Genomic DNA, 18,569 nt, shown 5'->3' on the forward strand with positions numbered 1-18,569 from the left:
GCAAAGTACCTCAGTGTAATTAAAACATTTTCTTTAACAGAAAGTGCATGTGACCTTCCAGTGTCATTTTTTACAACAACTTTTATTTCATTGCATATAAAGTTTATGCCATTATGAGAAAACCGATACCTTTCTCGGAACTCTTGATGTGTTCAATTCAAGTAGGTATTACTTTCACGGTAAATTCTAGGTTTTCGTGTGATGCATAAAAGAGCACCAGTGATAGCAGCCATATTGGATTCTGTTGTTAAGACTTAACGAAATTTTTAAATCAACTAACTAAGTGAATTAAAATTATCGTCAATTTCTTTGTTAAACTGCATTGTTTAACGTAAAATTTGTACTAACAATGGGCGAACAACCGTTAATTTTAACGGACAAATATAACGAAAATATTAACGATGTTTTGTTAATTTAACGAAAAATTTTGTCGTTAAAATTTCTGAACAACTTAGATTTAACGGAAAGAATTAACGAAATAATTAACGACTGTCCAGGTATTTAACGAACATATCATCGTTAACTATTTAACGAATGTTTTGAACAACTGGGCCACTATGTTACGTAATTGTTATAAATCTATTTCAGTCATTTCAAAATATTTCTTCCAGTGTCAAAGATATCGAAAACAACTTGTCATCAAATTTTGAAACGGAACCATGATCACCGATTAGGAAATGCTTAATTAAGAAAATGAATGTTTAAACTTTTGTCGAATGTTACTGCTGTTCAGGCAAAACGCTATATACAAGGGAGCTTATCCCAATGACGCCTTATAAGGAATGGGAAGAGTCCTGTCCAGTACGAGTAATATAGAAATTTTGGGCCCTAATTTTCGGATGTTGCTAAATATACATATACAAAATAAACCGCGGATTCATTTTAAAAAAAAATACACACATTAATAGTGTTTTTTATTGTATCGTCACGTGACAGAAAAAAGCTATGAACTAGTTAGGTTTATATAGGTATGAAATGATATATATATTTTTTGGTTATTATACTTGTGGTGTCTGCATTAAATGCATGGGTGAAAATGTGAAATTCTTGGCCAGACATAATCATATTCACTCATGACATTAATGTTGAAATTGAAACCTGTCAGTAGACCGAGAACACAATTTCCCACTTTGAAAATTGCTTCGTATGCAGCACTTTTTGTCTCAAAAAAGTTTTGTATATTTTGTGCTACTACCATACTGAAAAGTGAAAGTATTTGAATGGCATATAATGAAGTAGGAACCAAGCATATTTGATAGAAAATCATATTGTAAGTTACACTTATAGGCCGTTTGCTGTATGCTTGTATAGAACTGGCTTCGGAATATGTTAGTATGTCGAATGAACTACATTTCATATACATTGAATACATTGTAACCAATGAAAGTGCTCTGGAAATTATAGCAATATCAGAGTCTGGTCACGAGGAGAAACTAATCTGCAACACTTCACGCACAACACTTAATCATTGTACGGGATCCCATTTTACGGCCGCAACTCGGCCCTTAAATGATGCCGGTGTAATAGCGAAATTGTGACTATAGTTAACTCTCTTGAACCCATGTTTACGTCCGATAAACTAGGTTTCTCGATTGAACTTTAACTTGGATGCACAAGTTAATCAAGATGGTCTATCACAACAATACCCTATGCTCGCCTTAGTTTGATATGGAAAACACATAATATCTAAGATTTTGCAAACATCTTTCCCGCACAGTTTTCATTCAGTGTTTTGTGGTAGCCAGCCTTTCTGTACTTTCAGTACTTTGATTCAGTGTTTTGTGGTAGCCAGCCTTTCTGTACTTTCAGTACTTTGATTCTGTTTGTATCAATAGAAGGTTGTTGATTTTTGCGCTCGGTTTATTTTCGATCAAAATAAGAATAATAAACATGAGATGGAAATACAAAATATTTTTCTATAGCGAAAAGCAAAATAACAAAAGATGTAACTTTAAGTCGTTGATACGAAGTAGATCTTACGAATCTAGACTTTATTTCAGTATGAACATCTTTTTAAATGGAAATTTCTATCAAAGTTCTACACGATCTTCTTATAGATTTATTAGCTCACCTGAACTTTGTTCGAGGTGAGCTATTAGTGTTGGTGAATGGTCCGGCGTCTATTGTCAAACATCCGTTGTCCTGCGTCAACATTTTTACTTAAAAATCTTCATCTCTTAAACTACTGGTCAGAAGTACACCAAATTTGTTCAGGAGAATCCTGGCATAATCCTTTCTCAAATTTGTTCGAAGGAATCACCATGGTTCCTTACAGAAAAAGCTTGAAACGACCTCTTCTCATGAACCGCTTGATGGATCTTCAACAAACTTTGTTATAAGGTTTTCTTCCAATGTTATCCAAACGGGGGCATTTAGTGCCGTTTAAATTAGGGGCTGTACGGGCTAAACATGAAAATAACTTTAAATAACTTCTTCTCATGAACTGCCGGATCGATCTTCATCAAACTTGGTTTGTCGCATCATTATAAGATCTTCTACAAAGTTTGTTCAAATGGAGGCGCTTGGCCCCTTGTAGGGGCCAGTACAGCTTAAAATAGAAATATCTTTGAACGACTTCTTCTCATGAACCAATAGATAAATTTTAATCAAACTTAGTAGGTAGCATCATTTTATGGTTCCCTCCTAATTTTGTTCAAATGGGGTCATTTCGCCCCTTTCAGAGACCACTAGAGCTAAAAATAGAAGAAAAAAACCCCCAAAACATTTAAACGTCTTCTCCAGATGAACCGCTTGCTGGATCTTCATTAAACGTTTTGTGCATCCTCATTATAAGATTCTCTGAATAATTTGTTCACATGGAGTCCATTTTAGTTGTGTCTAGAGCTTAAAAAGGAAGCATCTTTTGACAACTTCTTCTCAAGAACCGTTTAATCGGTTTTCATCAAACTTGGTCTGTATCACCATCATAAGGTCCTCTCTTTATTTTGTTCAAATGAAGGCACTTGGCCTCTCTTAGGGGCCGCTAGGGATAAAATTGAAAATTCCATTAAACGACTTCTCAGGAAACACTTGCTAGATCTTCATCAAACTTGGTCTGTTGCATCATTATAAGGTCTTTTCTAAAACTATTTCAAATGGAGACACTTTGCCCCTTTTAGAGGTCTTTTAAGCTAAGAATAGAAATAAATTTAAACGACGTCTTCTCATGAACGACTAGGTGAATTTTTGTCAAACTTGGTCTGTAGCATTATTATAACGTTCTCTCCAAAGTTTGTTTAAATCGGGGCACTTGGCTCCTTTCAGGGTCTGCAAGGACTAAACACGAAAATACCTTAAAACAAAGTTTTCTCACGAACTACTTGATGGATCTTCATCAAACTTGGTCTGTAGCATCTTTTTAAGTTCCTCTCCAAAATGTATTCAAATTAGGGCACTTGTCCCCTAGTAGGGGCCGCTAGAGCTTATTTAAAATAGAAAACTCTTTAAATAACTTCCTCTCATGAACCAATGGATGGATCTTTATTAAACTGTGCCTGTAGTCTCATTATAAGGTGCTATGAATGTTGTTCATATGGGAGCAATTTGTCAATTTCAGGGGGCCACTAGAGCTAAGAATAGAAAGAAAACATTTAAACGACTTCTTCTCACGAATCGCTTGCTTGATGTTCATCAAGCTTAGTCTGTAGCATCATTATAAAGTTCTCTCCAAATATTTTTCAAATTTAGGCACTTTGCCCCTTTTAGGGGCCTCTAGAGCTAAAAATAGAAAACCTTTTAAACTACTCTTCTAATGAACGGCTTGATGGAGTTTCATTAAGCTTTTCTAGCCCTTTGAGATCATGGAGTCCGTTCAATACATGATAAATATAGTTCCGCCTATTAATAAGCCGATGCTAGGGGTCGTGAGGAGTGTTGCACTTTTTATTACCTCTCATGAACAGACTCAATCAAACCAAGTCTGTTATTATATTGCTTGTTTGCATTCTATGTTTCCAAGGGATATTTTTACAGATTTTACTGGTCTGTAGCATCATTATATGGTCATCATCCAATATTTTACAACTGAGGGCACTTGGCCCCTTTTAGGGTCTGCAAGGGCTAAATATGAAAGAAACTTTAAAGAATTTCTTCTCATGAACTGTTTGATTGATCTTAATCAAACTTGGTCTTTTTTCAAATTGAGGCACTTGGTCCCTTTTAGGGTCTGCTAGAAATACCGTTGAACTACTTCTTCTCATGATATTCTTGATGGATCTTCATTAAAACTTTGTCGGTGGCATCAATATAAGGACTTATGCGAGATGTATTCAAATGGGGACACTTTGTTCCTTTTTGGGTACACCAGAGCAAGACACAGAAAATTCTTTAAACAACTTCTTATCATCAAATTTGTTCTTACGTTTATGCAGTTTTGGGCTGTCATAACAAAATTTAGAAAAAAACAAACTTTAAATAACTTTTATTTATTTACTAAACTTAGTCAGAAGGTCATATGGTTTATATTTTCTGGTCCTTCGGGATCATTGATTTCAATTCATTTAGATATGAAGATTGAATACTGCTTAAGCCGGTGCTAGGGGGCGTGGGCAGTGTTGCTTTTTTCATTACTGCCCATGAACAGACTCAATCAAACCGAGTCTGCAATTTTCACTGTTTGCCTTGTTCTCGATGCTTCCGAGGGATCTAATTTCCAGATTTTAATTAGGTCCTCTTCAGGTGAGCGCCTTATGCCCATTTGGGCCTCTTGTTTACAATTTTAGGTATCATGTGATATGTTGATTTCTGATCCACCGCCCGAGTGCGTACTAATTATGGCATTGATGCCTAAAGGACAAGCCAGTAAGTCACAATAAAGACATCTTATGCTTTAGTAACTTTTATGACCTGGTCGGATACGTAAACCCAACAATTACAAATGAGAATTGACAAAGAGTTAAAATTAGTTAAACAACGCTTTATCAAGCCAAGTCACATTTTAGTTGTTTTTTTCTTGGATGCGATCCATGTTTTCAAAAGATCATATTGTGATTAAAACTTTTTAGGGGTTGTACACTGGGTTTCAGAATGCAGTAGCATCTATGCAGCGGACTGTGTAGAAATGCAACAGAACAAAACTGAATACTTATGTTTAAGTAACTTATATACTTTGTAATAATGATAATCTGAGAGATTTGGTCATGTTTCGTTTAAATATTCCAAGCCTTTCTAAATTGCGTGATGGCAACCTAAAATTTAAAAAAAAAACATAAAACAACACAATGTTCCGCTTATAGCATTATCATTTTTTTCTTAAATTCTAATTAAAACTATTGTTTATAAATATCTTACTTCATAAATTTAACTTTTTTTTTATCTGTAAATCAATAATAGTGTAATATTACTGTATATCAATAGCAGTTATTTGTTAATTGTTTGACTATTTATGATCCTGGGAATAGACGGCTAGTCATATCTAAATTTATCGATTTTGTGTGTTTTTTTTTAACTCAGCGCGTAAACAGTTTTTGTAGAAATATAAATGGGATTTTATCCATCTGTTCTGAATGGTAACTGAAAATCCTTAAAGACCATTATATATTAAATTTTGATTTAAACTGCACTGTCAAATCAGTCTATGAAGTAAAGAAGTACTAAACTAAGACATTTGAAATATATAGTTAATTAAATTCATTAGAACATTTACTTTCAGTATATTGCTGCCATAATAATTCGATATTGTATCTAAACTACATGAGTCAATGGCCTTCTTGATGAAAAATAAAATAACTAATAAATATTAAATTTTGTCATATATTTAGTTTTATTTGTTTATACTAATTTATTTTAGCTCGATTGTGATGAAAGCTGAAAGCTTACTTGAATCACTCTCGAGTCCGCTTCCTGGAATAACCGGTACTGGTATCATATGAGAAGTCATGGTCGTGACCCCAGTGGGGCTCGAACCCACGACCCCCGGGTTAAGCGGCCGATTGCACACTTATTAATCGTTGCCACTATGTTTCGACGTTGTCAATATTTTATGCAACAACTGTTAAATACTAACTAAATATTCACTATTTTAAAGTCACTTAATGAAAGGGTAACGTAGTTGTTAAGATCCCCGACTCGTATAACCTATCCAAAATCTCTGGCCATATAAGTTACCCTTTCGCGCCGTGTTCATTGGTTAAATTGGGTTAAACGTCGCACCGACACAATTATAGGTCATATAGTGAAAGGTGGAGAAAGACCCAAGGATCCACCCTGTGTAATATTTCATCACGGACAGACGCCCGGGTATAACCAGCGGCCTTCCGTAAAAAGCTGGATGGCTTCCTCATATGAATAATTCAACGACCGCAGTGAGTCTCGAACCCAATCCACGAGGGGCAAGTGATTCGAAGTCACCCTCTCGGCCATGGAGGCCGCCTACGCCTTGTTCATGCTTATGTTATGTATAAATGCAGAAAAAACATAAATTGTAAATAATGATTGATGTGGCCAAAAATAAGTACAAACCAAAATCAACATGGCTTGATCATTTAATCAACTGATATTCATTAACCATTATGACGCTGTCATTTGTACAGTTAGGAACAATACACTTGACAATGTTTGAAATATGATATACTCTAAATATTTTTACAATAGAAATGATCTAACCTTTTGGACCGTTTGACTAACATTATACAAAGCGTTTATACGACTTTTATTAAAAGAAAGACGATCCGTCTGTTTATTCTTTGTTTAGTCTTTGTTCAATGAAATATTACAATATATGAACTGGTTCTAAACGCTATGCTTAAATGCGCCGCACTGTGGGTACCAAATCAAACTAACATTTTTGTTCAAAATTTCAAACATACCAATTGTGGATAGAGTAATTAAATTTTTAATGGATTAAGCGGGTAATTATGAATATTAACTTATTAATTACTTTTCCTGTTGACAATTACATGAAGATATATGTGTTTAATGATAAAAATCCAAGATAAAATGATACCCAACAAACGACATTATTATAATTAGTCTTATAAAATGAAAGTATTTATCTAATCTCGATATTAACTAATAATTTTGTGTGTGGGAAGTTTCATAAACACTATTTTGTAGAAATGTTTCTGTATAAGATGTTTAATTTTCTCCATAGATTTCCGCTATAAAAACTTGATATAGGTCCGTATTTTTCAAATACATCATGTAAACAATCAAACGCACGACCCTATCATTTATAATGACCGAAATTCTTAGTATATCCTGATGGCGGCACACAATTTCTACATTGTAGTGAACATGCATCATTGTATCTAAACAGCAATGGAAGTAACAAGATACAAGACTGACGCGAAGTGTTATCCTCGTTACAAATCTGCAACTGGGCGATTATCTGACATTTCAAGACGAACGCATTCCCTTTGGAACTCTACTTTCGGAGAATCGTTTCCAACACAGGCACTTGACGAGGAGATTGAAAGCGACACAAAAAGTTATCATGTAGATTTATTTCTATTTGATAGAAACGGAGAAAGGAAAATATCCTATACTAATGGCACTAACATGTTATTGCATAATGAAGGTATAAGCCTCCAGGAATCCTACAAATGCGATAATGTGGTTACCTTCTTAAATGAAAAACAACATTTATTGAAGTCTACATCGGTTCTTATCTTCCGAGACCACACATGTCTTAGGAATGAAATAAAGAATGTCTCATCTAAACAAAATGTTGTCATTTTATCGAGCAAACAAAAATGGTGCACACTTGAGAAAACACATGCACAACATCCAAATCTGAAGGTTTCTACAGACGACACAATTGCAGCTGACATCGGTTTATTGCTTGAAATTACAGCATTTAAACCATTCAGGCATAAGTTCGATATCATCAAAAGTGTTACGGATGAAACACAGGTGTTCGCCCCACCTAAAGAAAAGGCCAATGGCTCCTTATCTGGTATTTTTGTTTGTTCTTTTTAAGATTGTATTTCGATTTATTGATAAACATCAAAGCAGCTCCGAAACGAATATAGAACAACGCATGATCTTGAAGTATGCCATGCATTTTATTTTCCTTCTACCTGTTTACTGAGATGCATAATACTGAAAAGATAAGGTATGTTATTCAAAAGCACAAAATCGAAGAAAAAAAACGAAAAAAAAAAAAACAAAAAAAAAAACTAAAACGAAACAACAAAAAAAAAACACTAATAGGGATCATCCTGCACGCTACAATTTTAAGATTTACTGAAGCATGTGTAAAAAGACCGAATATTTCAAACATGCTGTCTTAAAACATTAGGTCATGCTATCTTTTTATCGGCAAGTTCAAAGAGGATTTGAAAACTCAGTTTGGATTTGCTTCTTCGTTTTGGCATTTTTTTAATAAACATGAGTACATGAGTAAATTATTCTTCCACTGGATGATTTAAATACCTGAACCTACTTTATGCTCAAAATAAACTTTGAGGTTCCCTATATCTGATGCAAATAACAGGACATATTCACCTCTTTGTGAGAGTCAAAATCAGTCTACCTAACAATTAACACTTAAATCGGATTTCAAAGTCACTGCAATTTATATTGAATGCAAAATTAAAAATGTATCCATACTTATGGCGTAGTTAATTGTTCATTTTGAGAGCAATAAGTGGAAAACGTAAAGGTTTGTCGATATTTGTTTTCATAGGATTCTTACCTGTTAGACAGTACATGACCTGTACTGTCTTTGGAATCATCATTTCAAAAGTCAGTGTTACAGTGATCTTGAGGCTCTACCATCTGATGATTGCTTGCTACCTGTAAATAAACTATATAGGTCAGAAGGTCAAATATCAATATCTCACTGACCCCGAGATGTAAAACAGTTCCCTATTCGAAGCTGCAGCGTAAAATCGAAATCGAAACGGTTATGATCGATAACGGGTAGACATTTGTTCCTGACAGGTTGATTGGTGGTTGTCAGTAGGTGACAAACCTTGTTTTGCCATCATTTGGCGCGTTATCAAAAAATTAGATATAATTTTTTTGATTTAATTGTAAAGTATTTATGTAATGAGTTCATATAAAGTCATATTATGGTCAGTTACAAATTTTAGCTACATAATTCTCTTACAGTTAAATGTATAACATGGATAGAATGAACTGATAGAGATAGTAGACATTAAGGGAAACATTCAATTTCATTTTTTATTTGAAAAGATGAAATTGCTTATAAAGATTGATAATATATGCTAAACAAATAAATCCCTTACTGTTTGCTGAATATCATTTAATTTAGATCCTCCAGCAACTGGACATGTAAGCGGCTTGCAATTTACTCGGACCAAAAAGGGAACTAAAAGGAAACATTGTGACTACACAGACAATTGGACTGAGACATTAACTGGTGAGAAATTACATTCATTGTTTGATGTTAGAGGCATTTTTGAAAAAAAAAACGTGTATGAAAAAAAAAATGGTCAAAATATTTCTTTTCGTTATACGATCTGGTCATGTGATCACAAACCAGTATAAACTTATTTTGCCTAATCTAGTTTTAAATTAATGACCCATGTGCATTTGTCACTTACCAAAGCTATATTCTTTTTTTTTTAAAGGAAATTCGACGTCTTTGTCATGATATATAACTGTTATCAACCTATATTGCTTTAATGTCTCAAGCAATAATCATATTAGAAAAAAACGTTTAAGTCAAATGCAAGCATCACCAATCTACTCTAATGGTAATGTTGTTTACAAATTTGCCTCGCTATATACCATCCCATTAATTAATAAGAAACATGTAAAATTACTGTTTTGCAGGTAGCTCTCTTGAAAATAATGTCCGCGAAACAAGAAGTAAGAATATGCTGCGCAAAGCAGAGACGGGGACTCCACAAGACGGTAAATTTAATTTATTAAATCGTTGCTTATTAAAGCTTTGTTATCATAACATCAAATAGGGTTATTATAACAGTAGCTCGATCTGGGATGCTATATTCGGCTCGAGTGGATTTTTCCAGATCGGATCTCACGAGGTGCGCAAGCACCGAGTGTGATCCAATCTTGCAATATCCACAAGAGCCGAATACAAAATACCAGATCTAGCTACTGTCATAATAACCTCTACCTTTTTGATTTTTGTTTTGTTATTAAACGAAATCTTCAATGTTTATCGATATTAAAATGGAACTAAAGGGAAGTTTTTATGTGCCCTTTTTATAAAACTGTGTCAGGTCATGAATATTAATCAAAGTAGTCAGGCAGCATACAATACGGAAGGTACAAAACGGAATTTAAAAGGTACAATACTGATTTTTTTTCTGCCTGTTCATATTATATGTGAAAAACAAGTCGTTTGTATAGAATTTATATCGGTATATAATAAAACGTAATATTATGCCTTTAGTGAATTGAATTGAATTTTCACTTAATCTACATTTTTGTTCGCAACTAATAATTTGCGTCGTTGTTAACGAATTATTATAAGATTATATATTTTACTTCAGGAAACTTAGGGTTTGTATCCAGTAGTATTAAACACATCACTGACAACGGGAAAAATAAGTTTGTAGAAAACAAACCCAAGTTTCAGCGTCTTTTGGGGGAGATAATTGGTATGTATAAACGAAGTAAGATACCTGACGATTTAAAGCCCTCTCTGGACGATATTCCAACGGAAACAGTAAGTAGAAAGGTATGGGTGATATGATTTTATCTTCCTTAAAAATGCCATTGCTCATTAGTTGTATCCATAGATTTTCAGCGTATAGTTTACGTTTTGGAAAAGAGAGAAAACTATTATTATTATTATTATTATTATTATACCAGATTTATATAGCGCTCCTTTCATGATAAACACGTTTAAAGGCGCTTTACTTATAGCAAACGCAGGCGTGAAATTCATCCTCTACTAGTACAGACACGGAGCGATCTGACCAGAGATAACAGAGTGAGATAAAGTCCCCAAAACAGATAGAGAGAAATTCTGTTTAGATACAAAATGTCCCAGATCGTTAATATTTCAAAGAAAAGTAAAATGCTTAACACCCCGGTGTACGGTCAATAAATGTGAAGCTATCGTTTAAGAAGTCCAACAAGTAAGTCTGCTTTCCGAAATATACACTTTTGATTAGCAGGCACTGATTTTACAATAGAAAAGAAACATGCAGGTTGAAGCGGTATAAAACGAGCTTACAACAGAAGTATTTTGGTAATTATGAAAAGGACAGATATTGAAATAGTCACTGTAACCTCAGAAAAATGTTATGCTAGCAAATTAATTTCAACGCAATGAATGTATAACTAAGATGTAAACTAAATGCATTTGTGGCTGTAGTTTATATTTTCCAAGTCGGTTATAGTTAGCCATCGATTGAATTCCTAAACCAAATTGACAATACATGTCTTTGTATAAAATGTTGAACAATGTCCGATATAAAAAATGAAAACCTGTTTCACAGTACAAGTTTGTTTATGTTACATACATGTATCTATTTACCTTTAAGTCCGTATTCCACTAAGAACAGGTTGAACGAGTTAAAAGGCAAAGTATGATAAAAATAGGTATACAAAAATGTATAACATTGTCACTTTGATTTTTTTTCTTCTCAGTTATTCAGGTTTAGCAAGGTGCCGGGAAACATATATATTCCAAAAAAAAAAAAAAAAAAAAATACTCGCAAAAATCATTAAACTCTCCTATATGTTCCGTAAACATGTATACTATTAATGTGTTTATAGGTATTGACAGACTTGTACACCATAAGTGGTTCGATACAAGGATACTCATACCGTTTCCGCACCAGACTCCAGATCTTTGTATCAAAAGATGACATTGATAGATTAAAACCAAAAATTGTCCAAACACTTGAAAAACATGGTTTAGCACAAGGTGATTATGATATAGTTCCACCAATTGATGATGTGACTCATTACAAGAAAATACACACCGGAGCGAGAGTAGAGAGGGGCAAACTTTATGGCAGTATTGCTGGATTTGTTTCAATGCACAAAGTAGAGCAGAGCGAGGATTTGTGCGCAATTGCATCCAAGCATCTCCTTGATGGACAAAGATCTGTAGAACTTACGAATGACGAACTAAGAATCACGGCTGATGTCATTCCGGAAACAGCCCCAGGTGATCAACAAATGGTTTATGATATTGCTGCAGCAAAAATCAGGACAAATGACAAAAAATACTGTGATGGAAGATTCAGAAACGAAAGTGGAATATTTATGAAAGGAAAGATATGTAGCTATGATGATGATCAGCTCGATTGCCAATACGTGCATACCTATGGTGCATCAACATCCAGAGGTCAAGGCATAATATCGATGACACAATACAATAAACGCACAGAAAACGAAGGATCAAATCCGAACAAAGAACGCGAAGTTAACGAGGACATGAATCTTAACACAGAACGTGAAGATAACGAGGAATCGAATATAAACAATGTACACGAAGATCACAACAAAACATACATCGTTGTTGAAGACAGAGAGGGTACTGACCCATTCTGTGTCAAAGGTGACAGCGGATCAATGGTATGTGCGGACGACGAAGACGGCAATCATGTACAATTAATTTCAACCGTGATGGGTGAAAGGGAAAAAGGATCTTATACAACACTTCGCTTAACAAAAGCAATTGCCAAATTAGAAGAGCAGACAGAGAGTCAGATATATTTTCTAGATTGAGAGGTTAACGCTGCGCCCCCAATATTTATAAGCTGTATGATTTATATAGGGGGATTCTATCTTTGAAGTGAGTAGTTTAATGAATAGATGATTTGACTTAGTGTTACCAAATTTATATTTCATCTACGTCTGTTGAAGGTTCGCTGTATTTAATGTAGATTTCGTGCAATTTCTTTCATCAATCACAGTATATTGATTTTACTATTGAATACCAAACATATGTAGAGACCGTATAAGAGTTCTTCGCGCACTTTGATTTTTGTAAATAAAATTGGATGCATACGTGCACCGGTAACAAGTTAAAACGTAACCAATGGACTTTATGTCTAGGAATCATTGGAATGAACGAATGGCAGTCGATCTTTATTTTCTCTTTGGACATCAGGTAACATGGCTGCCACGTAAGAAAACAAAAACATCAAGCCATTTGAAAAAAAAAACCCAACAAACTTCGTAAATACATCTCAAAAAGCAAGAAATTTGCTACAGATACGTATAAAAAGGATATCATTGTAACAAGCGAGTTAAAAACAAATTAAATATACATAAGAGTGAAGTATTGGACGATCAACCTATTCTCTTTGTTTGAAAATCTTCGCGGGTCAGTTGATCCGAAAACAATAACACAAACATTTACCTTTAATATCTACTACGAATAATGTCCGAAACCCTTGGTACTTCAAATCTAAAGCGGGGACATATAGAGATCGTAAGTCCATCTGAACAGGGCCAGCATCACGCTGGAGCCCCAGACCCGACCCGCTCTAAAATGTTGTCCCCTGACGTGCACCTCCATGCGCCACAACAAGTACCTGTGCCCCTTGATCAAAATCAACAACCACCCCAGGTGTCACTCTGCTGAACACCGTCGATATAATTACATCGGTGGTATCAAGCCCTCAGATAACAGAACAAATAAAATTTGCCATGATCCTAGTTATATCAACTATAGCAGAAACCGTAGTTAAACCTGTAGCTGAAAATCGGAATAAATGTTTGTCTGACATACAAGAAAAAAAGCAGAAACAATCAAACCCATCTGAACTCTCAATCTAATAAAAATAAAAAGCCTTGATTAAGAAAATTAAAAGAAATCCTAATACAAAACCAACAGCAAGGTATTAATAATATTGTCAAACAAATTCTCAGACCAGGAACAATACAGCAGGAGAAATATTCTCAGATTCCACAACGTTTATCTAAATGAAACAGTCGTAAAGCCTGGTGAATCTTCTGAGACCAGAAAAAAATCAACTGATGATGCAGTACTTGAAACCTGCCAGAAAATTGGTCCCATCAGTGTTAAAATATTAGATATAGACAGAAGTCATACAACTGGAAAAGTTAATAAGAATGGCAATTACCAAATAATCTGTAAAGTTGTGAGCTACAGAAACAAAAGTGTTGTCTACAAAACAAATCTGAACTTAAGAAAGGAAAAACAGAAGACTTTAGTTTAATTGTCATTGAAGACCTACCCAAATCAAGCAGCTTATTATAAACAGACTGGGGAAACTGAGGAAACTCAGGAATTCATCTGACTTTGTTGCTACTATTATACAATTTGCTTGATACATGAACTCATCTGACTATCATGTTACTTAAGAAATAATATATCTCATTTAGTGATTTGTCTCTAAGTAAATCATTGTTTGGAGTTAAGATGAGTGGGAATTATATCACGAGGGCTCAGCCCGAGTGACATAATAATACGCATCTGAACGACAAACAATGATTTTATTGAAGAGCAAATCACTAAATGATATATATTATTTCGATTCTAACACGTTACCAAGGACTTTAAAGTACATCCTTGACGACATTCACTAAATATTTGCCCGTTTTCAACACTGGCACCAGAACAGAAAGAAAATGCCTCTGTACATGCAATACCAACCCCCTAGGTATTCTATAAGAACCATGGTCATGAAGGGGAAAATATACTAACCCGTTTCAATCGCACATTTCATACCTAAAACACGCAGTTCGGTAAATGTGTACTATTGATATCAAACAAGTGGTAATTTATCTTTCTTTTGTGTACCGGTCACATTTCTTCAATACATTTTATCTTAGAAAAACAACGCGTAGTTTATAGTTATTTCAACGTTACACAAAAAACTTGCTTGAACTTCCCTGGTGAAGTTCCGGTCTAGATTACAAAACCATTCTGATTGGCTAATGTGAAAATGTATGTCAATCGTCATTTTACTACACGTGTTCGCTAAAATGTGAAAATGCAGCATAAATGTGCAAAATGAATAAAATAAACAGAACAGATGCAGGCCAATGTACGATTTCAAATTGAAGATCATTTTACAAGATGAATTTCATTCATCATTTCGGGTTTTATTGTAAAAATGTGATTTTTTTAAATTCTGTTTTTGTTTGTTTACATTTCGCCAAATATGTGCACACTGCCGTGACCTCTAGACCGGAAGTTCATTAGGGAAGGTCAAGCAAGTTTTTTTCTGTAACGTTGACGAAAGCATAAAATATGTTGATAATCTCAGCAATATGGAATATTGAGCCAACGTGACTGGTACACGATGGAAGATAAATTATCGCTTGTTTAATATACTAGGTACCCATTCACCGAACTGCGCGTTTAAGTTGAGAAATTTACGATTGAAACGGGTTAGTATATTTTCCCGTTCATGACCATGGTTCTTATAGAATACCTAGGGGCAGGGTATAACATGTACAGAGGCATTTTTCTTCTGGTCTGGCGCCAGTGGTTTTCAATGGGGTTCTTTTCCAGAACGCCGCTATAACCTTTTGACGCTATGACGTAATAATTGTGACGTAATAATAATGCACTGTTTTCAGCCTTCTTTGTTTAATAGAAAAATGAATCGGATCATGCTTGATACATGAATTTATCTGACTATGTTGTTACTGTTATACAATTTACTTGGTACTTTTACTCATCTGACTATGTTGTTATTATTATACAATGTGCTTGGTAAATGAACTTATCTGACTATGTTGTTACTATTATACAATTTGCTTGGTACATGAACTCAACTGACGTATATTTTCTATATATAATGTAGGTACTATGAATTATCAATTTGCATATCAAATTTATCTATTTAAACTACCTTACCTTCTTGCCACTATACATGATCTCATTTGACAATGTTGTTAATAAAAGGTATGTTTTCTTGATAAACTATGTTAGGTACTACAAACATGAAATATCAATGTGGTACTACATATATAAATTATTATTTTGTAAACTCAATATATATATTTAAATTTATTTATCTCCTTGCCACTATACAATCTGCTTAATGTATGAACTCATTTGACCAAGTTGTTAATAAAAACTTTTTTATTGATATAACACGTTGGGTACGTGATACATTAATTATCAATCTGTAAATCAACTTTATTTTTCTAAATTTATTTACCTTTTTGCCACTATACAATTGGTTTAATACATGAAGTCGTATTTGACCAACTTATTAATGAATTAGTATGTTTTACTTATATAATTTGCTGGGTACTACATACATGAATTAACAATCTATATATCAAATTTGTTCATTTACATTTATTCGCCTTTTTGTAACTATACAATTTGTTTAATACATGAATTAATGTGACCAAGCTACTAATGAAAAAGTCTGTTTTATTTATTTCATATGTTGAGCACTACATCCAAAAATAACCAATTAGTATATCAATTACATGTATTTTGCTTATTGCTGTAAATTCACTTTTTTGCCTTAAAGGCTTTTCATACTTTTATTTGTCCGAAATGTTCTAAATATAGAAACAACATGGTTCCGGTTTGATGACGTCATTAGCGAGGCTGTTAGACGATACTCTCGCCAAAAATTCAAGATAATAAACAGTGTTTGCAGGAAAATTAGAGGGTTTTTGACACAGGGGGTGGGGACCAAAGGTAGGATATCATGTTTGATTAGTTTTGTATAAAAAGATAAATAACTCACCAGTAATCTTGACATTTTCGCAAAAAATTGTGCGATACGGAAGAGCGGCTTCCGGTCTGCTCCAGTAATCATGTCAACATCCGGTAGGCGGGGCTAAAGTAAAAGTCTCGTGAGAAAACTGTTTACACCGGTATCATGGAAGCCCCGGTACCATGAGAAAGGAGTATACTTATAGTTGTTTTTCCTTCTAAAATAAAGTTATCCGTTCAACTAGCATCGAGTATGGCATTATCTGGAACATTTTCATGTGCCCACAAGTTTGTTAATTTGGGTAGTAAAGAAAAACCTGTGCTATAAATGACCGAACGGGTTTTCATTTTCCTTGGTATGATTCTTCTCTATAAGACTATTTCACTCATCGTAGGTACAGATGGAAATATCCGGCTAGGGGTAACTGTTTAGATGGTAACGATGCTCCGTAGAGTTAACGTAAAACAATTGCCTGAGTGCCGAATATTGCAATCAATACCTACAACCAGTGATTCATTCCTTTTCTGTATGCCGTATTCTTCAGATAACCTATAGGAAAAACAACGAGTATGTTTCTTTAAGGTAGTACTTTACCAAAGTAGCACATTTTCATTCATGAGTCATATTACACGTCGGATGTAAACGAGGTTTTCCAACATCGATGAAAACATTGGAACATTCTGTAAAGATTTTATTCTTAAGCCATTCAGTTAAAACATACTCGGTCAATTATCTATTACGTATATCAGATAAACCAGTTAAAAAGTTAATTTTTACCTCCTAGTAAATCATCAAAACTAAAAAAAGATGATAATGGTGCACGATTTTGGAATACTGTTACCAATGCGCAACACACCACATATTCCGGAGGAACACTGGTTTTCCTGTTTGTTTATTAAAGACCGTTACGAGAGCTAAAATTAACCAGATCTGGTGCTATTTGGTTTGCATAATCTTGATAACTAAATATTTTTTTTTCTTGCTGCCGTAATAGGGATATGAATATGTTGGATTTTTAAAGAAGACTCACGCATAATCATGGTTCTTCTGTGTTTGTTTGCCTATTGTTTTTGTTAATTAAACAAAGTGCGTTTTCGCTATGCATTGAAAGCATGTGAGTTCGAATTTGTGCGTGGAAAATAACTGTTTATATCACAGCCACAATTTATCACAGTCTTACTCCAGAAGGCAGTTTTCTTGCGGCATCACATATATTATACAATAGTATAATTACACTATTATGCGATACATGTAAAATGAATGCACATTATTGTAAACACAGTGTAATGACGTAGTAACTTTTGCACACAAACTGCAAGTGTCTTATATTGAAATCGATAGCTGGTGAGAAGAAAATTTAGTTTATTGTTGCTCAGGCGTAGGCGAAGTGTAGAGGTTGCTCCCCCTCCCCTCCGATATTTCAAAACACAGATATAACATGCATGCTAATAAAACAGAAATGAAGCTATTACAATGTATATGATTCTATCTCAGCTTCATCTTTCACTCTGATGTCTTATTTGCACCTGACTGTCCCATATTTCTGATGTTAGTCCACTGTCTTTCCCGAAAGTGATTAGTTTTGCCACCGGACACGCCAAAGATTGTTATTATTATTCCTTTCTGAGCTGAGCTATCAACGAAAAGTCACACGTATACCATATGGGCTTCTGCACAAAAGATGTACAAGGTAATTTGCACTTTTACCCATGTAACTTTTATATTTGCACCTTTTTGTTTTCTATATGAGGGAAATATTAATTAATTAAATCAATGGCATATAATTTTAAGACAAATGCAATGATTGTTGGATTATATGTACGGTAAATGCTTTACTGGAAACAATAATAAAATGGCACGTTTGATTAATAGAATAGAGCAAGTCTTTACCGACTAAATAACGGTCGGCATTAAATCTCCCGCATTCAGTGTACGCACACATTGAATGTTCACAAGTAAACCTATGCTAAACCAAACCCTTACTTTTAGACAGTATATTGTACACCCAATACGTGC

General features: G+C 34.2%; 1 protein-coding gene across 3 annotated transcripts; it reads left to right on the plus strand.

Moving 5' to 3' along the window:
- The first annotated feature begins 6,698 nt into the window (after positions 1–6,698).
- Positions 6,699–15,868, plus strand: LOC123544597 (uncharacterized). 3 transcript variants are annotated; one of them, XM_045330671.2, is made up of 6 exons: positions 6,699–6,848; positions 7,229–7,894; positions 9,218–9,325; positions 9,742–9,822; positions 10,428–10,615; positions 11,662–15,868. In XM_045330671.2, exons 2-6 carry the CDS (start codon positions 7,258–7,260, stop codon positions 12,619–12,621), a joined length of 1,974 nt encoding a protein of 657 aa, XP_045186606.1. In that variant the 5' UTR covers positions 6,699–6,848; positions 7,229–7,257; the 3' UTR covers positions 12,622–15,868. The 3 variants fall into 3 exon arrangements, with proteins under 3 accessions (XP_045186606.1, XP_045186608.1, XP_045186607.1); XM_045330673.2 differs by having other exon boundaries at positions 10,428–10,603; XM_045330672.2 differs by having other exon boundaries at positions 6,721–6,848; positions 7,256–7,894.
- Positions 15,869–18,569: the final 2,701 nt, after the last annotated feature.

Source organism: Mercenaria mercenaria, chromosome 5 (genome assembly GCF_021730395.1).
Source record: "Mercenaria mercenaria strain notata chromosome 5, MADL_Memer_1, whole genome shotgun sequence".
Classification (NCBI taxonomy): domain Eukaryota; kingdom Metazoa; phylum Mollusca; class Bivalvia; order Venerida; family Veneridae; genus Mercenaria; species Mercenaria mercenaria.